Source organism: Trachinotus anak, unplaced genomic scaffold, assembly GCF_046630095.1.
Source record: "Trachinotus anak isolate AG129_WGS33_773 ecotype Australia unplaced genomic scaffold, CSIRO_AGI_Tana_v1 ptg000028l, whole genome shotgun sequence".
NCBI classification, from domain to species: Eukaryota; Metazoa; Chordata; class Actinopteri; order Carangiformes; family Carangidae; genus Trachinotus; species Trachinotus anak.
In genome coordinates this window covers 23,373,881-23,397,934 of record NW_027273879.1, presented here as the reverse complement: position 1 = coordinate 23,397,934, position 24,054 = coordinate 23,373,881, and the positions used below count along the sequence as shown (strand labels likewise).

At 39.8% G+C, this 24,054-nt stretch overlaps 3 protein-coding genes across 3 annotated transcripts; 2 read left to right on the top strand and 1 right to left on the bottom strand.

Moving 5' to 3' along the window:
- Nucleotides 1-491: 491 nt before the first annotated feature.
- On the bottom strand, nucleotides 492-2,064 carry LOC139611855 (GTPase IMAP family member 7-like). Its single transcript, XM_071466802.1, has 2 exons — nucleotides 1,913-2,064; nucleotides 492-1,763 (listed from the first exon to the last, which is right to left on the bottom strand). Exons 1-2 carry the CDS (start codon nucleotides 1,956-1,958, stop codon nucleotides 973-975), a joined length of 837 nt encoding a protein of 278 aa, XP_071322903.1. The 5' UTR covers nucleotides 1,959-2,064; the 3' UTR covers nucleotides 492-972.
- Nucleotides 2,054-7,704, top strand: LOC139611853 (GTPase IMAP family member 8-like). The gene is made up of 5 exons (XM_071466799.1): nucleotides 2,054-2,163; nucleotides 4,247-4,787; nucleotides 5,514-5,545; nucleotides 5,940-5,999; nucleotides 6,233-7,704. The coding sequence occupies exons 1-5, from the start codon at nucleotides 2,136-2,138 to the stop codon at nucleotides 6,835-6,837; spliced, it is 1,266 nt and encodes a 421-aa protein (XP_071322900.1). The 5' UTR covers nucleotides 2,054-2,135; the 3' UTR covers nucleotides 6,838-7,704.
- Nucleotides 7,705-11,146: 3,442 nt separating this feature from the next.
- On the top strand, nucleotides 11,147-22,926 carry dnajc25 (DnaJ (Hsp40) homolog, subfamily C, member 25). The gene is made up of 5 exons (XM_071466800.1): nucleotides 11,147-11,573; nucleotides 13,006-13,158; nucleotides 16,349-16,719; nucleotides 17,320-17,419; nucleotides 21,461-22,926. Exons 1-5 carry the CDS (start codon nucleotides 11,232-11,234, stop codon nucleotides 21,581-21,583), a joined length of 1,089 nt encoding a protein of 362 aa, XP_071322901.1. The 5' UTR covers nucleotides 11,147-11,231; the 3' UTR covers nucleotides 21,584-22,926.
- The last annotated feature ends 1,128 nt before the right edge of the window (nucleotides 22,927-24,054 follow it).

Below are 24,054 nucleotides of genomic sequence, written 5' to 3'. Positions count from 1 at the left end.
TGACAAATTCAGCTCAGATCATAATCATGAACACTGACTGCATTGTTGTGTCAACAGAGATGCAGGCAGATAGCAGTCAAGCTCTACTGAAACTTTAACCTGTAAACTGTCGCTGTGATTTAAAAAAAAAAAAAAAAACCCAACAGGAAAATCGGAAAAATGAAAAAGTGCACAGACTGAAAGAGGAAACCAAAAGACGACATTTAGTTTATAGGGAGTAAATATTTTAATTAATCAAATAAAGTGTATTGATAATGATTTAGGTTCTGCAGTTAATAACAAGTTTATACATTTAAATAATTACCCCCATAAACACAGAAAAGCTGTTGGACAATGGAGAATCTGAAAAAGTGCAAAACATCAAACCCATGACCCGCTTCTCAAATAGTTACACAAAGTGATTTATTTGGTCACTCACAGACAGTATATCCCCATTTTGTGAAATTAAATGGAAAACTAACATGAAAAAATTAGGTCGGAGGCATTTAAACTCTTAAGAGAGATGGACATTTATTTCAACATAGTTAAAGGTAGATTAGACTTATTGACCACACTCACACACCAATGTTACATTAAGTCACCAGTCCCTTTATAAAAGACTGTCTGGGGTTCAGTATCTTGCACAAGGACACTTTGACATGCAGACCTGAACCAACAACCTTCTGATTAGTGGACGACCCACTCTACCTCCTGAGCCACAGCTACAGTCAGTACTTTTGCTTTCATTCACTGTTGGAAACCAAAACTGGAAGACAGTAGGGGCCACAGCTAATGAATTGTCTTAAATGATCACAAACACAATCTCTTTATACAATTTAAATGTGTTAAAAAAATGTCTGATAGAAACTGTCTGTTTTTCAGCTACTGTGGCTGGTTGAACAAAAGCTTTAATTACCATGCATATTTGAAACAAACTGAACTGTTCTGTATCACATGAGCAGAAATTTGGAAAGGAAGTGAAGGCTGTTTCCATCAGACACCAGGTGTCAGGTTGGAGTAGGACGGGGTGATGGAGTGGTCCAGGTTGTTGGTGTTTTCCTGTGCGACAGCAGCTAACATGGCCTGAAACAGCATGACCTTCTGCAGCAGATCAGACATGAAGGAAAAGTCGTGAACCTGCTGCTCTGCTGTGTTTCCCTCCTTCCTCTGCAGCTGCAAAGTCTGCTCTGTCTCCGCATACATTTCGTCACTGAAGTGCTTCCCCCCATTCGCTGCCACCATGTCATCAATCTTCCTGATCAGCTCAGCTACTTGTTTTCTGTTCCTCCTTTTCTTGTTGTTGAAGACATGGAATCTGTTACCACACCTGTTTATCACCTCTCGAAGTTTTGGGTGGCCAGTTTGCACATATTCCTGTATGGTTCTACCCTGAAGTTCATCGCCACGTGTGAACAGGACTATCATGTACTTGGATGCCTCTGGTCCGAAGATTGCCTCCAGGGCTTGCACGCAGTTTTCCTCTTCTTTGGTGAACCTGCCAACCTGGATAACCAGCAGGAACACATGAGGGCCTGGAGAGGACATCTGTATGCATTTAGCAATCTCTTTCTTAATGCTTTCTGCACTTTTAGATGTATCCAGAATCCCTGGTGTATCAACCACATGAATCTTTCTGCGACTGTTGACCCGCTCTTTTTCACATGTCTCTGTCACAGACCCTGCACTTGCCGAAGACGTAAAAATCTTTTTACCCACAATGGTGTTGCCAACCGCACTCTTTCCAACTCCGGTTTTCCCAATCATCACAATCCTTAGTGAGGGACCTGTAAACAGAAGAACATAAACTCATTAAATTCTCAATGATAAATATTTTAAGGCGAATAAAAAGATCACATAATTATAATTGTTGACAACAGTATGATGAAAAGAGCTGATGAATGTTGAAAATGAATGAAATGTTGAAAGACTTCACCTTGAGGGATTGAGGAGTGGATACCCATCTCTCTCTCTCTGATCATTTGGGAGAATGAGCGCTTTCTTGTGTGAACATTTGTGTGAAGTTTCAGCCTCCACCCACTGGGTGGAGGCTGAAACTTCAGCCTTTATTAGTAAGATTCAAGTCTGACTTACTTCAAAGCTGATCCAGAGACTGTGATGAAATCTACCTGTTGTCTGTTTTGTACGCAGCAGCTAAAATGTATTCAAACAGACCTCCCCCACCAGGTAAGTGAAGCTTATTTCTTGTCTTTTCTTTTTACAGTTTCAAGCATTTTTAATGACAAAGTATCTGGAAAGACATGGCCCATATCTTTAATGCTCAGGCCACCAGATTAAGATGTAACAAATTCAGACTGACCTAATGTAAAACTGCAACATGAAGTTGCCTTAAGAAATATTTTTGTTGGTCATCCTGAATAACTACTGTATAATTCAAATTCACATGCACAACAATTACAATCAGTTCAACTATCTTAGTGGAGTTTGCTGCAGTAGAGGTGATTTTGAACTGGATATCACTTTAAATTTACACTAATAATCTTGTTTCTTCAAATTAATGACAGCCTTCTCTGACATTTTGTACTTTATTTTCATCCCACCAATATCTGGCAATATTGATTTGATTGATGAATATTATAACAGCTGGTTTTAAATCAGTGCACTGCAGCTTAATGCTGCTGAAATGTAATTTGTGCAGTGGTTACACAACTCTCAGCAGGGCAGGTGCATAAATCCACAATATATCAAGGAAGTTACCTGTGGAAGCTTTACGGCCTACAAAGGACATTGAAGTGAATGAACTAAACTGAAATACATACAGTACATATGTATGTACTGTGCATCACACAATGATATTTTTTTCTATTGTAATATTCTATGTTTTTATATTGTTAAATTTTATATAAACCGTATTTCCATGGGGCAGTTATGTCAGCTTCCTAGACTGAGGGTCACATTGACTAAAGGACAGGAGCCTGCTACTCAACTCATGAGCCACAGACTTTGAACAGCACACATTACCTGTTTGTAGTTTCCATCCAAATATTGTATCAAGTTCAAAGGAATTTTCAGAAGATCTTTAGAAGAAAGTGCAATCTGCATTTCAAACCAACTGTTATGTGAATATTTTCACATAATTTGGATTTTGGCACATTGAGGAAAACTTGGTGATACAAATTCTGCAGTCAGCTGCTGTTAAATCATGACAGAGGAAGAGATGACACCCTCAAACCCCAAATGGAAAAAAATATGTTTAAAACATGATTGAACCAGAACATCTGCATATGCAGATGACTGATTTGTATTAAGCAATGTTTGTTTTTGAACTAAAATGCCTCCCAGTGGTGAAACTGTCTTTATACATGGGCCAAATTTGGTTGCAGTTGAATGACGCTTTCAAGAGTTACAGCAGGTTGACCCGATTTGCCCACACCACACAAAATTTTGTTAGACAATTCTGGGAAAACTTATGTGATGTCTCAGATCAAAAATATGGGCAACATTTGTGGTTATCCTAACATGGTTTGCTTGAAAGGTCATGTTTGAAGCTTGGATAAAAGATGCAGGAGAAGGAGTCAAAAATATCTTGTGCAAAACGTGATGGAAATTTTTTTTCTAATGATGTAACTGGGGATGGATGATGTCAGTCTCCTCAGCATCATCCACTAAAACTATACACACTGTACACACATTGCTGGCAAACAAACAAACCAACACAACCACCTTGGTGGAGGTGAAATGCACCCTTACTCAGGTCAATACTCTTAGGGGTTTTTCTTCTACAGCTTTATTTTCTCCTCTATGACTAGTAGCATACGGTAGCTAATGTTAAGAAAAGTTGACTAAATATTGGGGTTTTTTTTTAACTGACATTACTAAGTAAATTCACTGACTTTATGACTCTTTTCTAGTTTTGCAAATGTCACAGTACATTTTTGCATTTTTGCTTATGCCATAATTGGAAATTGTGTCCACAGTGACAGTGAGGAAAGTGTAACTTCCTTGCCATTTCTGTACTGGATAGAAATCAGCAGCTGGGTGAACAACTACAATCACATCACACAGCTGTCTTAAATTTCACTTCCTTTAATTCCACTTTCACAGCCACACACCATCTGCAGCGCTGTGTGGTGAATCAGTGGTTTTGAACTTGGTGCACTTAGCCATCAGCTAGCTTGACACCTGTACAGGAGGAAATAAAAAGTTTGTTGAGGGAGCAGTTAGGGCAAACAGACTGCTTTATGTTCTGCTGTAACCATATGCAAACATAAACAGATTGTTTATTAAAACATATTTCTTCTCTCTACAGCGTATCCTGAAAAATTAACCATCGCTCTGTTTGGAAAGAGAGTTCAATTAAAGAACAACATCGGAAATATGATCCTCAATAGTGCAAATGCTTTTGCTACAGCATCAAACAACCTTGTTGTGGCAGAGAACAACTCATTCAAAGTCCTCATTACCCCTGATTTCTTTGATGAAGAATGTGAGCGACCAGACCAGCAGATTATTGACCTCATGGCAATGTCTCATCCTGGCCCCCATCTCTTCATACTGGCAATAGATTCAGAAAATGCCCACGTGGAAAAAGTCGTCGCTCAAATCAGTAAACTTCAGGAAACCTTTGGAGAGAGAATCACAGCACACTTGGTCATCATGTTACCAGACATCGAAAGCGTCCATTCACTTGGTCATCTGAAGGAAGCGTTCAACATCACTTTGGCAGTCGTCAATGAAAATGTGGCCATGGAATGCAAAAAGTGGTGTCCAAGCCATCAGTCATTCTTATTTGATTACAAAAACTACAGTCGAGATGTTGTGACACGAAGACAGAAAACCTTAGAGAGAAGGTAGAAGCTTCATCTACTACAGTTGTGACCAATGTGTAGACAGCAGAGGTCCCGCCCTACTACAGAGCTAGCTTGTGTTTCTCTGTTGATTTTGAGTGTTGCTTTCATCAGACTTTCTGAAAAGTTGAAACATGTTCCACTGGTTAAATATTATGCAATTTTTTTTTAATTTTTTTTTTTGGGGGGCTTTTTATGCCTTTATTATAGCTTAGTGGAGACTGACAGGAAAGGGGGTAGAGAGAGGGGAATGACATGGAGGAAAGAGTCAGACCGGTCGGGAGTCGAGCCAGCGACTGCCTGCTAAGAGCGTCTTACGTGGTACGCGCCCTAACCACTCGACTACCAGACCTGTTTCCCCCAATATTATGCAAATTTAAAGTATATTTTTTCATTTTTTTCTACATACATTAAATGGTAGAGTGGCAAATATGAGGTATTAGCTAAGAGCTGTATGAGGTTAGGTATACAGTTGCTTTGCTGACAGGTTTGATGGGTGAAACTTGTTGGGGGGGGGGGGGTTAATAATATAAGTGATCACATCCTATTTATTAAAATAGGAAAAATTAATTTAGCCTAAAATACATGCTTTGGTTTCATAAAGGCCAATTTCGGAAGCCTACTTTGAGAAACATGGATGAACACAAATTAACTCCAATGGAGGATGGGACCTCTCTGTGCAGCTATTATATTATAATATGTATACAGTAATTATGATAACTGTTTCAGATACAATCTTCTGCATCACCATGGGAGAGCAGGTATGTTTGTGGTTTCAGTTACTTTCAGTTATATTTGATGATAAAATGTTGTCATGCTGAAGGGGCTGCATATGAGACTTGAGCAGGAAAGAAGATTTACCTGAAGAAACAACTCTGTAATACTAGTTGATTAACTAGAAGAATGTCCTTCATTTGGCACAAGGCTTTCATCAGGTTGATTTACCTGCTTTACCTCCACATTTAACTACTGTAAATCACCCTGATGAAGATGTGAAGATGTTGCCAGACCTGTTTCCTGCAGCTTCCTTTTTTTAATGTAACAGAGAGCAACAGTGAGCTGTGAGAAAAATGTAAGGTGACACTGAAACATTTTAATGAATGAATATATTAATGTATCTAATTAAGTTGCAGTATGTGGATTGCCTCTTCACAGGTGCTGGCCTGACCTCACAACAAGCCTTTGCAGCAGATGCAACACTTGAACATCACACTGGTAATGTCAGAGTTAAATAAGATAGGAACTAAAAAAATGTCCATATTTGTGTCTCATTGCTAATAATACTCAACTCAAAGTGAATTCTGAGACACCATCTGAGTTTTAGCATTTCCTTTGTTAATATGCATGGTATCTTTAATTGAAATTATTCAATTTAATTATTATTATTATTAGTAGTAGTAGTATTCAGTCAAAAATACTGACAAATTTGCTGTAACTCTATCGTCAAGGTAACATATTTAACATTGTGCTACTGGGACTAACTGGGACCGGAAAGAGCGCATCTGCAAACACCATCCTGGCTGCTGGACACTCTCAGCAGGATCAAAGACAACTCTTTATATCTCAGTCGAGCTCTATGCCAGTCACTACAGAGTGTGACATCAGAATCACAAAGAAGCCATTTGGGATGGTGGTGAGAGTGGTCGATACTCCAGACTTCTTTCATGAACAACTCAAAAACCCCCAGGAACAGGTAGCGATGTGTAGGAAGTACTGTCAGCCTGGGCAATGTGTGGTGTTACTTGTGTTACAGCTGAGCCGGTTCACAGATGCTGAGAGAGGAATATTAGAAAACCTGGAGAATAAGTTAAATTTGAGGATCAGGGACAATACAATCGTGTTGCTGACCCACGGAGAGGACCTGAAAGGAAGTCTGGAGCAGTTTATTTACACACATGGTCCCCTCAGGAATATTATTGAAATGTGTGGTCATCGTTATCATGTATTCAATAACAACTCCAAGGACACTAAGCAAGTCATAGAGCTCATCAAGAAAATTCCAAATTATAAAAACATTTTCCCAAAGTTCACAAGAAAGTGCTTGGTATGTTAGACAGGCCATATGCGGTCATCAATGCACTCCAAATGTGCAAATGACAAAGTCCTTTCAAAGTGTATTCCAATGATTTAGCATTGCAGAGTTAAAAAAAAAAAAAATCAACATTCAGCAGTACCAGAGATATCATTCCGTCACAGCAGGTTTTGTGGAAGATTTGTATATGTCATATGGTTTTAGCCACTGGCCTCAAGCACAGATGAGGAGTGAGCTAGTCTCATTCAGGACTGTCTCATCCGCTGTGTGGGTGACAGTCCAGGGGTCTTTTTTATTATTATGAAAATATAGACATGACTGTTTCACTCATATTTATTGTTTACCCTTTTCCTGTTTATACCTTGCTACTTAAACTGTTCAGTATACATTTTTGATGTAGCTGTATGTCTCTAAGTTCAAAGGTCAGCATTGTCAAGACTGTTTGTGATTGGTCAATGATCCAAATTTGCGTGTCAGAGATCATCAAAGTTAACTCTTTTATGAATTCAGTGATTTTAGCGTTTTAATTGAAATACATTGATTTCATTGTCATAGGCTGGTCTGACAAGATCCTAACAGTGCAGAGAAGGAGCCCTAAATTCTGGGAGATGTTTTTTTTTTCTTAAGGAGTCATTGATTCAAGGGTCTGAACAACAATACAAATGTGTTTTCTAAATATATAGGGAAAAAATATCTACAGTATGACATAAATATGTTAGCATGACTTTTGTTTATCAGCGTTTGTGAGAATAGAGAGCCATGTCAAACCTTCAAAATATTCCATGAGTGCTTTCTGCCGGTTTTCCTGAATAATTACAACAGAGATGACAACGTAAAAATGTGACATTTTGTTAAAATGACCAATAAATGGCTCAGTTATCAAAGACATGTTTATTGCCTATTTGTTTTTTATTTTGTCTTGAATATTTGATTTCATAGAGAAATAATTGTTGAAAACAAGTTTTCAGCATCTTTAAAGGAATAGTTCAAAATTTGGGGGAATTAAGCTTATTCTTGTTCTTTCTCAAAATGAGATGATTAATGTCAATCTCATGCCTGTCTTGTAAGTATGGAGCTGGAGTCAAGATGTGGTTAGCTTAGCTTAGCATTGAAATTACGTGGTGTGACTTTTTTTTTCTTAGTAAACAACAATGTTGTCACAGTGAGATTACCAGGCAGTCAGTGGTTATGGGTTTTATGCAGAGGAGCATTTCAGATGGAAATAATGTTTTTTATTTCTTCACTACATTTATCTGGCAGGATAGAAATCTTCTGCATCTGCAAAATGTCAACTTTTGAAATATAGTTCTGTTTCAGCTCCATAATAAAATGAGATTCAGGTAAAAGTTTTAGAAAATTTACCAAAACCTGGACAAGAGCTTATTTCCATGCTAAAATGCTCATGGATGAAAATTTAATCTTCAATTCACCAGTGCTTTTAATTTGAAACTGGAGTACAATGTTTACTCGGCGGGTTTGTAATTAACCAGAGAGAACCTGGAATGTCAAAAATACTCTATACAGAAGATAACGCATTATAGGCAGCGGCCATTAATACAGCAAATTATACAAGGACAACTGGGGGGTCAACTTTTTCTCTCGGGAGGGAGGGGGGGTCAGCTTAACCATAGAGGCCCACTCACACACCTGCCTGCGTGTTTACAGCATGAGAGGAGCTGCAGCATGGAATAAATGACAATAACTGAATTGTCGATATTTCTCATTTTTGCTCTGATGGTCTGAAGAACTCACTGCTGCTCTGTATGAGAAGCTGCCTGGGCCAAAATTAAATACTTGTATAAACATATATAAAAACTGAACAGTGAGTGGAGAAACAGGATGACAGTGTCTCCATCCATAGGGCACGAGGGGTCACTGAATGGTTTGATGAATATGAAAATGATGTGAATCATATTCTATGGCATTTCCAGTCACCAGATCTCAAACAAGTTGAACCATGGAAGCGGTTTTAGCTCAACACCTTACTGATGACACTTTATCTCGGTTTTTTCCCTGGATGTGTCAACCTTCTGGTACGCTATAGTATACATGAATGAAATGTGTTACCATTCTACAATTACTAGGCTGCAACATTATTTACAAACACCCCAGTCACTCTGGTAAAGCTGAGCAACATCCCTGAGACCTGAGTATATTGTTCCAACCGGATATCGAACCGACCATATGCATGTTTTTAGAGGTATGTAAATAAATTAATAACAAATGAGGGGGGAAGAAGGAAAAGGGAGAACAGGAAAAAAAGAAAGGGATAATAGCATATGGGGACAGGGATAGAAAAAGAGGGAGAGAGATGGTTATGGTTGGTTAGATCTATGTAGGTTAAGAATGGGATCCAGGTTTCATTAAATACTGATATATTGTTCTTTTTAGAGGCTGCTGATTCCTCCACTGAGATGTATTCTGTGATTAGGTTGATCCAGTTGGTTATATGACAAGATGTTTTAGATTTCCAGCTTTTAAAGATTATTTTCTTAGCGATAGCTAAAGAGATGAGTAATGGGTTTTTGTATTTTGGTGGGAGGGAAACCTGTGTTGTATCACTGAGCAGGCAGATTGATATGGACATTTTTATAAAGATTGAATTTAAATGATAATGAATGCCACTGAACATTTAGCACACTGTATACTGAACACACACTGACAACGTGGGGAATTAGAGAGACGATGATGAGGATGTCCAGGACAGTTTTCCCCCTCAAGGACAGGAGGGAGAAGTTAAATGACATGCAATTGTCACCAGGGACTCTGTCCAATCACAAACAAGAGGTGTTCTCCTGCCCTTTCCATAATCTGAAATGTTGTTTTGTTTTGTGAAATGTTGTGTTTTGTGAAATGTAATGTTGTTTTCTGAGATGTTGTGTTTTGACCTTCAGGGCCACCGTATAAATGGCTTACAAAATAAAAAAACCCCTCAAGAAAACTATTACGGGGGTAGTTATGAAAAACTATCGTCTTATCAGTGGCTCCAGTCATTATGCGGCTAATATATCGATTAATAAACAATTACGTCCCAGAAAAAAAAGCGAATAAGTGACGGATAAGAAAAACTAACTAGCTTTTCCTCATCCTTACGGCGTTAGCAGTAACCTAGCGAGCGTCCTCGTTCCCGAGACACAGCGCGACCGCGGATAGAGTGCGCGTACACAGCGGTGACGTCACTCAGAGAAAGAAATACTTTTCTGAACTTTTTATGGGCTTTGAAAAAACTTTTACAAAGATTAAAACCCCATGGGCTTAAAATATACAATAGAAAGACTGACATTTGACTGTTTGCACAGCTGGAGGTGTCTTAAAAAGTTACAGGCGTCTCCTCTCGCAATGCCACGAGTGGCTGCAAGGCTGGGCGGCAGCGCCGTATCCAGGTCTCCATGGTAACGCGTTATCTTCTGTGTAGAGTATCTTTGCTGTCTCATTTCTCCACTGTCTCACTGTCACGTCATCATTGTCCCGGACACAAAGATTGTGTATAAGAGGCAGAGGGATTACTTCAGGGTATAATATTTGATCAGTTAAGGGTTAAGTATTTCCCTTTTTCTTCGATGGTGTGTGTGTGTGTGTGTGTGTGTGTGTGTGTGTGTGTGTGTGTGTGTGTGTGTGTAGATGTATGTATATATATTAGGTTAGAGTTTAAGGTATGTTAGCTGTTCCCAGGACTGTGCTCTTCTGGACAGAGACCTCAGATGTACCTGGAATCTGCTGGAGCCACTCTTCCAGTCTGGGGGTCACGTGTCACGGTCAAGTGATATCGTTCTTGTTATCTAACTGTTGGCAATAAGTGTATTTCCCAAAATGTTAAACTATTCTTTTAATAAAAGCAATGAATAATACTCTGCTTGAGTGTAGTGTAGTGGAATTATATATATATTTTTAAATTTAATTAAAATTAATACAATGAAATTATTACCAAATACAAGATTTAACAAAATAAATAAATAAAAATAAAAATGAAAATAAAATACAATACGATAAGAAGTTTTGATAAATGATAGTAAAAATGGTTACTGCTGGTGTCAAGAAATTCTTGTAACGAAATGATTCAAACAAAAAGTTCTGTGAGATACTGAGGGTTTTGATATGTATGTGGAAACGAGTTAGATTCATAACCACAAAAGAATTTAATATGATCAGAAAAAGACATATTGTCAAAGATAGAGAGAGAAGAAAAGTCAGACAGAGAAAGTAAGAAAGACATTGAAGGCAGAACTTAAAAACTCATCTCCAACCAAAGAAAGAAAACAAAACAAAACAAAAGCCACTTCATCACTACTGGCATAGACGATCTTTGATAATGCGTCATTTTTCCGTTCCGGCGCGTCCTGATGATGCAGGCGACGTGCGACAGGGCAGCCTGGGCTCCCGAGCTGGCAGCAGCAGCAGCAGCCTGATAGATAGAGATGGCTGCGTCCACGGAGCAGAGCCGCAGCGGAGGGTTTGCTGGGTGTTCGCCGACGGTGAAGCCTTGGTGGCGGCTCTGGGTGCTCCTGTTCTCCGTGTCCTCCTTGCCGGCGGTCACGGCACTGGTGGAGGGCCTGTACTGCGGCACGGAAGTCTGCTATGACGTGCTCGGCGTCACCAGGGAGGCCTCCAAAGCGGAGATCGCCCGGGCTTACCGGCAACTGGCTCGCCGGTACCATCCGGACCGGTTCAGGCCGGGAGAGCCCGGCTTGGAGGGAGAGACCCACGAGTCCGCACAGAAGAAGTTCTTGCTCGTCGTGACCGCGTACGAGACGTTGAAGGTTGGTCCAAGTCTATGCCACAGCCTCTGAAATGTTTCCCTAACATACTTTTTCCAGCAGCCACATGTGTCGCCATAAGATGTTTATGTTGCTAATACACACGATGTGCAATTATACTCTCATAACGCCTCTAATATTTCTGCAGTATTTATCAAATGTAGCCTCATGAGACCAGTTTAGATCTTCCTCTTCCATAAAATACTCTTTCATTAAAAATGGGTTGATGTTGCCTTATGGCACTATCATATTTTTTCCAGTTACTCATTATTTATCTGTTCTTATAACTGGTTTAAGAATAATTAATGAAGTTCTGACTGAGTGTTACTTATGAAACCCCATTAAGTATGTTTTCTTATGTTTGATAGCTTTATCTACTGAACTATCCCGAATTACTTGTTTTACCAGCGTAATCAATTGCTGTCATTTTTCTACTTCATGAAACAGTCCTGTAGGGATTCATATGTTTACATCCTATAATAGTCCTATGTAGCTATCCATGAAGGGACTGATGGAACCATTGACTCCCTTTTAGATTTTTATGTCCTTTACTGTCACTCACTATCTTTTTTCCTCGTAGTTTACCTATTACAGTGTTTTCTTACCGTATTTCTTAAGGGATTTACACTGTCTTTATGTCCCATAACATGTGATCAAATGACATATTTGTATCCTTATAACTCATAACTAACAACCACTGACTAGTTTCTACTGACTATTTTCTTCCTAATGCTAATAATAACCCCGTGGTGTGTGTTTACATTCTTTTGTATTCTCTCACGATATCCACGTAAGAACTATTTTGCAGTTTTTCAAAGGTTGATCTACAACTTCAAACTTTTGAATTATTTGTGAACATCACGTTCCAAGCTCTAAATCTTTGTGACCCTAATTTGAGCCCATATAGTTTCTGTGTCCAGTGGAAGAGCGGCACATAGACAGAACAGCATACTTGTGGCTGTACAAGAAAGAATTCCTAAATAGTATTTGCACATGAAAACTGAGAAAAGAGCAAACTGTGTATCTGAGAGAGACGAAGAAAGCCTGCCAGTGTTAACAGAAACATCCTAACTGAGAAGATATGAAACGGGAAAAAAACTTAAAATACAAATATATATTTGTATGAAATAAAAAATGCAATACAATGGAACGAAGGCTCACTCTTAATGTGTGTCTGTGGGGTTGTAATTACTTCTTTCCACTTCAAAAATCAGCAAATTATGTAATCTGCCCAGAGGTTGACCAAACCTTTGCATACAACTGTATGTGTTTTGTTAGTGTAGCAATTTCAACAACATTATGACATATAAAGATTATTAGTTTTTTGTTTTTTACCGATGAACCAGTTTTGGCTGTGCTCCCTCTGTAGCTCTGCTATTACAGTAACCTTCAAGTAAAAGCAAGTCAAAATCTGTCTGTCTGTCTGTGTGTGCAGGATGAGGACACTCGGCGGGACTACGACTACATGCTGGACCACCCTGAGGAGTACTACCAGCATTACTATGCCTACTACCGCCGACAGCTCACTCCCAAAGTGGACGTCAGGGTCGTCATCCTGGTCACCATCTGTGCCATCTCCATTTTCCAGGTACCACTGCAGCCTCCAACAGCCTCAGAAACTACCCCCAGTCTCTAAAAACACCCTTCTCCATATTTCCAACTTGCCCTGCTGGAACACAGATGAACCATGGGATTAATGGGATTTGTTCAAAACAAGAAAAATACAGAATACCAGCTGTATTCTTTAAGAAAAGTTCTGCCAATGTTTTATTTTAAAAATCCTATTAAAGAATAAGAAACGGTGATTATCCAGGTGGTGCTTGTTTACAGTCAAAACCATGGACAGACACAGAACTCTGTGATTATGCAAATTTATTCCTTTTTTTTTTCATTTTCTTCTTTTCTTTATTTGACAGGACCTTTCACTACATACATTCAATACATACACTCACCAAGCACTTCATAAGGAACACCTGTACACCTACTTATTCATGCAGTTATCCATCAGCCAATCACGGCAGCAGTGCAGTCAGGATGCAGGTCAGTACTGGTGAGGAGCTTCAGTTAATGTTCACATCAAACTTCAGAATGAGAGTTTGACCGTGACATGATTGTCGGTGTCAGATGGCGGGTTTGAGTGTTTCTCTAACTGCTGATCTCCTGGATTTTCACACACAATAGTCTGTAGAGTTCTTACTCAGAATGGAGCTGAAAACAAAAACATCCAGTGAGCAGCAACTCTGTGCACGGAAATGCAGTGTTGATTAGGAAGGTCAGAGGAGAATGGACAGACTGTTTGGAGCTGACAGTGTTGCTGCTGGAACTCAGATAACCACTCTTTACACCTGTGGTCAGCAGAAAAACATCGGAAGGTACCACACGTCAAATCTTGTGGTGGATGGACTACAACAGCAGAGACCACGTCAGATTCCACTTCCTGTGTGGTGGAAATTCTCTGCTGTTGGTGAGGAATGAAATAGAGACTTCTGCCGGCCGACAAGCTTTTTATTTTCTTTGCAAAGAAAAGGTCAATCAACATGCAAGCGGTCAGAATGAAGAAAGACCCCGAGTATGGGGAGACCTAAACATTTATATCTGAGGAACGCCCCTCAAGAGTGTATCAAAAGGGCCTTTGATCTTGTTGCCCTTAGGCACCTTTCCTGTCTGCTGCAGGGACCCCCCCCCCCCCTTGGGGTATCCTGCAGGATTTTGTATCTAGGTGGGAAATTAAGAGGTCTAGACATCACAGTTCACAAATGGTTAAAAGACAAAAGGATCTGATATCGTGGTGGGAAAGCAGAAGGTAGGGTATCTCAAGTGGTTGAAACACAAGGAAATTGAAATTACCATTACACCTGTCACCAAGAACAGGAACCTGAGGCTGCAGTGGTCTCAGGCTCACCAACACTGGACAGTTAAAAACCAGATTTGTTTGATGACTCTGGATTTCTGCTGAGGCAGCTGACGGCAGAATCTGGCATTAAACAGCATGAATCCATGAACCCAACTGCCGTGTGTCCACAGTCCTGGCTGGTGGGGAATGTTTTCTTGTTACACTTTGAAACCATAATACCAATCAATCATGGCCTGAATGCCACAGTCTGTCTAAGTATTGTTGCTGACCATGTTCATCCCTTTATGGCCACAGTTTACCACCTACCTATCTGTCTGATGGCTGTTTTCAGCAGGATAATGCTCCATGTCACGAAGCAAAAGTCGTTTCAAACTGGTTTCATAAACCAATTAGTGCACTTCAGTGGATTTAGGTGGTCTAAGTATCTCCGTCCCTTCATGTGATCCCAGACTGACTCCTTTATGTTCAGATCAGGACTCTGCAGGGACCAGACCCTCTGTTGCAGAACTCCCTGTTCTTCTTGTTTCTGAGGACAGTTCTTTCTGACTCCTGCTGTGCACTTGGGCTCGCTGTCCTGCTGCAGAATGAACCGATCGGCCTCCATGATGGTTTTGTGTGAGGGATAAGAATCTAAACATAAAGTGCCTAAAACCTTTGCAGAGTATGATTTTCTTCAGGTAATGTTATGTATGTAACACTGATCCATTGAGGAGTTCAATTTTCATATTTTCATTTTTAAGTTGCACAAAGCAAAAGATATTTGTATACTACCAGGCAAGCACTGCACTGAATGTGACACGAGTCAAAAAATGAAACAAAACAGATTTCTGAGAGTCACCTGCTGATTCTAGCAGCCCTTATATCTGTGTCGTGCTATAATACAACAGTCTCGTTGCTCTCTCTTCTGTTTCTGCCTGTCCATCATTATTTATAACATGAGGTCCAGTCACAGTCTGGACTGACAACCCAGAATCAGTGTATAAAACACAGTAAAGAGCAGCATGATCTGCTGTCTGCTGTTTTAATCTGGTGTGGGTCCATGTATGTCCCAGTGATGATGCAGGAGAACAGCAACAATACTGTTCAATGAATGAGCAGAAACCCTAACTATGCTAGAACGGACAGTGGTTGAAAACATGATATTCTGAATATTTTAGGCATCATGGCTCCGAGGATGTCAGTTTGTGGATTGGTCAGTCCAACACTTTCGTCCAGACACAAATATCTCAACAACTACTGACCCTGGTGATGACCTGACTTTTCCTCTAGCGCCACCACGACATTCAGATTTTTGCTCTTAACTGAACTATATCAACTGCTATTGAATGGATGCCATGGAATTTGGTTCCCTCTGGATTAGTTGCAGTAGCTTTGATGATCCCATCATGAATGTGTCCAATATTCTGGTTTATGAATAAGTACATTGATCTCACATACATCAGTATCAGTTTTTATGTTGACTGATAAGTAAGAAGAAATTACAGTACAGAAACGACAGATTAAGTCTGCCTGTCCATCATGGATCACTGACAAGTTTATTTTCACACTGAACAATGTCAAAACATAAAAAATAAGGGCATTATAAATCAAAGGAACTCACAGCAAAATTGGTAAAATTTATATATACACATATATATATATATATATATATATATATATGTGTATATATAACTCAATATAAGGGGGGAAGGCCTCAGAAAATGGCTCTGTGGTATTTCTTTTTTAAATTATTTACTTAATTATCAAATTTTTTTTAAAATGTAGATGTATGTTGCCACTTGTTAGTGGGCCAATTTCTGATCTCTCCTTCGTGTCACTGACTCCTTTGTAACTTTGTTTTTAGAAAAAGGAGCAATTTTTATTTCACATTTATGACACAGGCAAGTAAAACCTATTAACGCAGAACCCTCCCCCTCTCCTCCAGTACTACAGCTGGCACAGCAGCTACAACGAGGCAATCAACTACCTGATGACGGTCCCCAAATACCGAATCCAGGCCACAGAGATCGCCAAGCAGCAGGGCCTCCTTAACCGCACCAAGGAGAAGGGCAAAAACCGCCGTTCCAAAGAGCAGATCCGGGAGCAGGAGGAGGAGGTGATTCGTGACATCATCAAAAACAAGATCGACATTAAAGGAGGCTACCAAAAGCCCAACCTGTCGGACATTCTGCTATGTCAGATTGTGCTCTTCCCCTACTACCTGACCAACTACCTGGCCTGGTGGGTCTCCTGGGTTTACCGCTTCACCATATGCAGGGAGGAGTATGGAGACGACGAGAAACTCTACATCATCAGGTCAGTTCTTATTGAAATTTTTATCTTTGGGGCGTCAGGATGGCAACATTTTGGTGAAATTCTACAATTATTGATACCAAATTCGATACCACAGCAGAAAACAGAAAGGCTGTCTATTCAGTTGAAATGTCAGTGTCACATTGACTGAATGACTGTAGCCTGAGCCTAAACAAGCAAATTTTCCTCGGTGAAAGTTGTGTAGAGCGTTGCTACAACAGCTGTCGCACTTCAGAAACAGTAGCAGTAACATTTCAGGACATGAACGGTTTGACGACTTGTTGTTAATATACCAGCTGAGACACACCCTGAATCCTGTGAACAGATGCAGATGTCTGTCTTTGAGCTGCTTAGGAAAGTTAAAGTTGTTTCCTCTTTTCATATGAAACCGTTTGTTTGTCCCTGATGATCTGCACCAAATGCAAAATATCTCTTTACACCAGTCTTGACACTTTTTTTTCCACATGTCATGGCTTGTTATAATACGCCTCCTGTCCTGGAAGAATCACATCTCCAATACCAAGAACATCCACGGTATTTCTTATGAGTGTCCTGTCAGTGTCAGACTGTGTCACAGCACACTGCTTGTGTTTTAACTCTCAGGAGGTACATGAAGATGTCTCAGTCTCAGTTTGACAGTCTGGATGAAAACACCAGACAGTCTTTTTTGGAGAAACGGCTCTGGATCAAAGAAAACTACGAGGTTGGTGACTTTCAGTTGTCTCTATAAACACCCTCTGTCTTTATTCATCCTTACTGGTTACCTACTGACTTTCTCCATCTTTCATACAATTCACTGTTGCTGCCACCTTGCATTGGAAAACAAATGGTTAAGTAAGTCTGATTTGACACAAGGATTACCTGTGGAAGGGTTTGAGTGACTGATTAGACAGTACAAAGGACTCTGCATGAAGTCGACCTCTATAGACACCATCCAAGAAGAAAACCATTGCTCATAAAACAGCACAAAATGCAAGATTCAGCTTTGCCAAAGAACACGAGAGGCCTGATGAATATTGGCAACAGATTCTTTGGTCAAATGAAACCAGAGTAAATTTGTTTAGATCAGATGGGTTCAGCATGTTTGGTGTGGACCTAGTCAGGACTACTACAGTGTAGGGTTGTGAACGATAAACCGATGCGACCGGATATTCGGTTCAACAAGTGAGAGATACGGCTGCATCGGTAGCAGCCTCCTCAATCGATACGAATTATCAATGAATTCCTAGATGAATCGGTTATAGAGTCATGGATCGGGTATCGCGAGACTTTGAATCGGTTGGCAGCATTACACACGCGCCAGGTCTCTAAAACAACGCGAGAGCTGAGGCTGCCCGCGAAACGCCGTAGCTGCCTAGCTGGTATTAGCATGAGTGATAAACAAGGGACGACCATGGATGTATTATAAGACCTGGAAAAGGCGCCGCCGCTCAGCCTTGCAGCCAATTTTTTCCAGTGGCCACCCGTGGTATTGCAGCGAAAAATCCCCTGCGGCCCAAAAAGCATTTTTCCCATAGACGGCGATAGTAAAAGAGAGGTCTGTAAAACTTTTAACAGGACACCTCCAGCTGTGCACACAGCCAAATATCAAGGCATGGGGTTTTCATCTTTGTAAAAGTTTTTCAAAGCTCAGAAAAAGCCCAGAAAAGTCTTTTTTCTCTGAATGTAACTGTTTTTAATCGATATATTCGCCGCATAAGTTATAATACGCCTCCTCTCCTGAAAGAATCACTAAGACGCCGATATGATTTTTCATAACTTCCTCCGTAACAGTTTTCTTCAGGTATTTTAATTTAAGTCATTGAGCTTCTATGTGATCGTTTCTGTGATGTGTGAGCAGCAGTGTCTCATCCTGACTGCAGTTCACCAGCCTGTCATCCGCTCACAACAACCGCCTTATTATTTTATAGATTAATGACCTTCACTGTGTCAGCGGGTTAAACTATAACTGACTCCGGCCTGTAACCCGGTTATCGTTCTTACACTGTATGGTAGGGTTGTCACGATACCAGAATTTCAGTAGTCGATACCAATACCTGTGATTTTCCACGATTCTCGATACTAATTCAATACCACAATTTAAAAAAAAAAAAAAAAACAAAAACAAAAAACAAAAAAAAAACAAAACAGGGTGGCCCAATGGCAGAGTGGTTAGGGCGCGTACCACATGAGCGGATGCTCTCAGCAAGCGAGCGCCGGTTCAACTCCCGACCAACCCGACTCTTTCCTGCGGGTCATTCCCCCTCTCTCTCTGCCCCTTTCCTGTCACTCTCTACTGTCCTGTCAATAAAGGCAAAAAATGCCCAAAAAAAACCAGAACCCATGTACTTTTAAATTCACTAATTTATTGAAAACTGCTTTAAACTGTCAAGTATTTAACACCACTATAAAAACAAGCAATACTGTGCTTTATGGTAATAAATAACAACAATATTCAACTATTTACATTCAAAAAAGAACAGCAGTGGCATGGAGCCGTCAGGTATATAAAACAAACAATATTCTTCTTCTTATAAATATGCAGATAAATAACTAAACTACAGTGGTGTGGAGCCTGATCTCACATAACTAATACCTCTAATACCAGGCACTGTTTGCATGTCGGCTTGTTTGTGTCTAGAATTGCTCCATATTCATCCGCCTTGAAAGCAAAATATTTCCACTCGCGACTCTTCGTACCTGTTTTGTCAACGAGGCGACGTGTTGTGCTTCCACTCCCACCTGCTGAAGCCCTTGTTATTGTTATCCATAGACTGTATATAAAAGTTATTATCTCAGGTTTTCTTCTTCAGCGGCGCTGACTGCTCTGTGCTGCTCACACGCGGACACTGCCCCCGTCACTTCCGCCAAGAATCGACAGGGCTCGCCGCGGGAAAGTTGAATATTCGGTTCTGACGGTACCAGAAAAAGCAGGTATCGATGTATTTTTTGCGTGTTGGTATCGAATTGGTACCGGAAGTATTGGTTCTTGTGACAACCCTACTGTATGGAATTGATTCGTATTGGTCTGTAATAAAAGGATATCGTTTTTGAATCGAATCGTAACCTGTGTATCTAGATTCATATCGAATCGTTTATCACAGAGAGATGTGCAACCCTACCACAGTGACAGTGTAGCTCTGTGAAACATGGGGGTGGGAGGGCACTGTTGTGGGAAGGGGAGGGGACATTTATGCATTTATGGCACTTTGTTTGTATATGCTTTTAATGTGAAAAATCTACAAGATGTTTCACAATAGATGAATTATTTATATTTCAAGAGATTTGCTATTTTAAACAAATCTTAGCATTTTAACCCCGGTGAAGTTTCCTCTAGTATAAATGCAGTTACCTGCCTCGTCTGAAGAACAGACCTGACGGCATCATCATGGACAATCTGACAGAGTGGATAAAAACATGGGTCATATGACATCAAAATTAAGTATGGCTGTTTTTAATGTAAGGGTGTTATCCAGCAAAACATTTTGTATGAATGACCTTGTTGCTGACAATGATCTAGACTCACTGTTTGAAACCCAGTTGAGTGCGGATGCTCAAGCAGCACATGTAGAAACCTGCCCCGTAAATGATGTTTTCTCCCATTCCTGCAGAGAAGGTAGGAAAGGTGGGGGGGCAGCAAAAATACGCAGTGGTACTCCAAAATGTAGAGATATTGACCTTGGAGCGTTACTGCATTATAGTCAAAGGAAGAAATTCTTTTGAATATAATGCAGTAACATTGAACTGTTGGCCGCTAATACTGACAGTAAAGGTCTACAGACCCCTGAAGCTCTGTCTCTCTCAGAATTTCTCTCATGAAACTATTAAATTAAACACGGACTGCCAGACTGCAGAGCGCAGATGGCGCAAAACCAAATCCCAAGTGCGTAAAGAGATTTTATGAGAAAAATTTTAAATATCTATACATACAACAGCAATTTGGATCACATGGCAGTTTTATTTTTCCAAATCTTATAAATTATAACATACACAACCCCAGAGTGCTTTTTAACACAATCAATCACCTCAGCAACCCCATTATAGATAAGAGCAACCATCATATTGCTCCTACATGTGATGAGTGTGACGTGATGAGGGACCACACTGGGCTGTACAGGCACAGTTTTTCTCCTATCCTTCTGGCAGAGAGTCCCTTATTGAAATCAATAATAACTTCTCCAAAAACCTCCAAAATAACATGCAGGGTTCCCAAGGATCCATTTTATGGCCACTTTTTTAAAATCTATATATGTTGCCCCCAGTGATGTCATCAGGGGACACTGGGGGGTACTGTATGCTGATGACACACAACTTTATGTTGCCATGTCTCATGATGACACAAAACCAATCGATTCCCTTTTTAAAAGTATTATAGATGTTAACATCTGGATGTTACACAACTTTTTACAGCACAATCAGGACAAATCTGAAATTTTAATCATTGGCTAAAAGAGAGAGAAATTAGTCACTAAATGAGAAATTGGTCGCTAAATGAAATTCCCTTGAACTCATCCAAGCCAGCAAGCAAAAAACTTTGGGGTGATCTTTGAGGGCCTGAGAGCAGCCCTCAGCAGTGTTGAAATTTTTAAACGTAAACTCAAAATGTACCTCTTCAGCCTGGCTTTTAATTAAATACAGTTTTTTAGTCATTAGTCATAAAGTTTGATTGATTTGATTGATGAAGCATTATAGCATAAGGTTAACCAAGTGGTTGCAGCTGTGACTGTAGAATATCCCGTTGACTTTCCTCACGTGTGTCTCTTAGGTGTACAGAAAGGAGCAGGAGGAGGAAATGAAGGTAAAGATGGCGACCGACCCGAGGATGAAGCGGTACCGCCGGTGGATGAAGAATGAGGGACCGGGCCGGTTGACATTCATCGACGACTGACGGCTACGAGCTTCGTTTGTTACATACACACCTGCCTCAGTGCCAACATACATGGACAACACACGCCATGCTGTGTGGAGAAATACCTGTACAGAAAGATTAACTATGCCTGTTTATATAGTGAGAGATATTTTCATAGCAATCAGGCCTTGGTAAGGGCATGATCAAGTGGAATAAACTGTGAGCTGAGAAATTTGAGTAATTTTTTTACATGATGCTGTTTTTTTTTTTCTTTTAAAAACCAAGTCAGTTTCATCTTTAATGAAGTTTAATGAATGTTTGAAACTTTTATTCTGTAATTTCAGCTGTTTTCGTTTTCTCCTGCTGGTGACAACAGATGAATGAGTTTTGGTGCCTTTTGGTTTTGGTGAAACGATTTTTGTTTCTAACATGATTAACATGATGCCTAGTAACCAGAATGCTACCAGTTTGTCACAACCAACAGTGCAAAGTGCGCTAGGGGAGGGCACAGGGCTACCATCTGCTTTCTGTTTATGCCGCTCAAGAGCATCAGTTAAATGTTTGAAGTGTAAAATGAGTGAAGAGTATTTGCATTTACTGCCTTTACGAGGAATAGACCACAGCCAGAGTGTATTTTTAAGAACAGTGACATTTTGGTTAAATCCTCCTGTTCACTTTGTATCTCTCAGCCAGATGAGAGGATGGATATCAGTTTGAATCTAGGATATATTTAGTGTGGCTTATCACAAAGACTGGAGGTGGGATATCTATTAACCTGGCTCCAGAAGTAAGAAAATCCACCTTCTAATGCCCCCAAAGGTGTCTGGTTACAGGTTACAGGTTTTATCTTGTTTATTGAACAGGTATAGAATTAGAAATGTAATAATGAGGAATTTGGTAAAAAAATGACATCCAGCTTCTCATTTGACTCTGAGGAATGTGACAGTAAAAACACATCAGCTGTACACAGACAAAGAAGAGAGCAAACTGTGCATGCTGATAAACTGGTTTAAACAGATGACTTTCTGTAGGGATGCTCCCTTTCTGATCGGATCTGTGTTGTTGAAGCTTTTCTATCAGAAAAAAAGCAAAAACAAAAAGTGATAAGCACATTTGAAATGTTTGTGTAACTCAGTCTTTTTGTGTAAATGTGGAAGCCAAAGCCACAACTGCAAGTATCTGTAAATTGTGCAAAAAGCAGATGTTAATCATACAGGGAGTCTGTAATCGTGGTTTGTGCTCTGTCTCTTCAGAAGTTCAGGTGACTGCCTACTGTTTACTGCATTTTGCAACTTTGTTTTACTTATTTATTGTTTCTCATTTCATTCATTGTCATTTTTGTGCGAAGCTGGCATTAAAGTCATATTGTAACTACACAGTCATACAGTCAAACATATTATGAACAAAAGAAAGTTTGTTTTTTTTGATTTGTCTTTCCTAAAAAGTAAGGTGACCAGATTGATGAAAATGAAATATAAAACCAGGGACATTTCCAATTTAGTTGGCAATATATGAATAAGATATGCTTCTATCTATGAAATAAAAAACGGGACAGTCCGAGTTTCATGTAATTTGACCATGGTAACTGTGGTACTGTAAAAAAAAATCATCCTGTATGTGGAAACTACAACCCCGTTTCCAAAAAAGTTGGAACACTGTCTAAAATGTAAATAAAAACAGAATCCAGTGAAAAAAACAGTAAAATTTCAACATCTGATTTATTGTCTTTGTTCTATTTTCAGTTAAGTATGGGTTTACATAACTTGCAAATCATCGCATTCTATTTTTATTTACATCTTACACAGTGTCCCGACTTTTTTGGAAACGGGGTTGTACAAGATGTGTTCCATATTGACTGATACAGGACAGGCTTTATCCTGTATTTTTGAGACTACGAATCTATGGGAGACAGATATTACAGGTTAGACTTTTAAAACACAGTGATTTGTATGAGATAGATGGGAATCCTCCTATTCTCCTTCAGCCTGACTGTCATGTTTTCTTCCACTACCCAAGCAGAGAATGTGCTTCTCATTATGATATATCATTAATTTAGCTGGTTTTGCTATTTTCATGCCTCCGTGCTGGCGACAGCCGGGGCAGAATGCATATTGTTTTCGGATACGTTCGTCTGCCTGTTCGTTCTATTCTCATGGACACGATATCTCGATAACACCTTGAGGAAACATCTTCAAATTTGGCACAAATGTTCACTCGGACTCAAGGATGAACTGATTAGGATTTGGTGGTCAAAGGTCAAGGTCACAGTCACCACAACAAATGCAGTTTTGGTGTCTAAAGGTGTGAATGCAATGTCTCCTTAACGCCTTGAGAGAATTTATTTAGATTTGTTAAAAACATTCACCTGGACTGAAGGACAAACTGATTTGGTGGCTAAAGATCAAAGATCAAGGTCAGGGTGACTACACAAAACATGTTTTTGGCATTGTGAATGTAATATCTCAGTAAGGTATTGAAAGAACTTTTCAAATTTGGCACAAATGTCTACT

Excerpts from the sequence above, each read along its gene's own strand:
- dnajc25 (XM_071466800.1), top strand. The coding sequence starts at position 11,232 with ATGGCTGCGTCCACGGAGCAGAGCCGCAGCGGAGGGTTTGCTGGGTGT. Across the intron at positions 13,159-16,348 it reads GTGCCATCTCCATTTTCCAG|TACTACAGCTGGCACAGCAG; the intron begins GTACCACTGCAG and ends CCTCTCCTCCAG. Across the intron at positions 16,720-17,319 it reads GAGAAACTCTACATCATCAG|GAGGTACATGAAGATGTCTC; the intron begins GTCAGTTCTTAT and ends TTTAACTCTCAG.
- LOC139611853 (XM_071466799.1), top strand. The coding sequence starts at position 2,136 with ATGTATTCAAACAGACCTCCCCCACCAG. Across the intron at positions 5,546-5,939 it reads GCATCACCATGGGAGAGCAG|GTGCTGGCCTGACCTCACAA; the intron begins GTATGTTTGTGG and ends GCCTCTTCACAG. Across the intron at positions 6,000-6,232 it reads AACACTTGAACATCACACTG|GTAACATATTTAACATTGTG; the intron begins GTAATGTCAGAG and ends TCTATCGTCAAG.
- LOC139611855 (XM_071466802.1), bottom strand. The coding sequence starts at position 1,958 with ATGATCAGAGAGAGAGAGATGGGTATCCACTCCTCAATCCCTCAAG. Across the intron at positions 1,764-1,912 it reads CCACTCCTCAATCCCTCAAG|GTCCCTCACTAAGGATTGTG; the intron begins GTGAAGTCTTTC and ends TTCTGTTTACAG.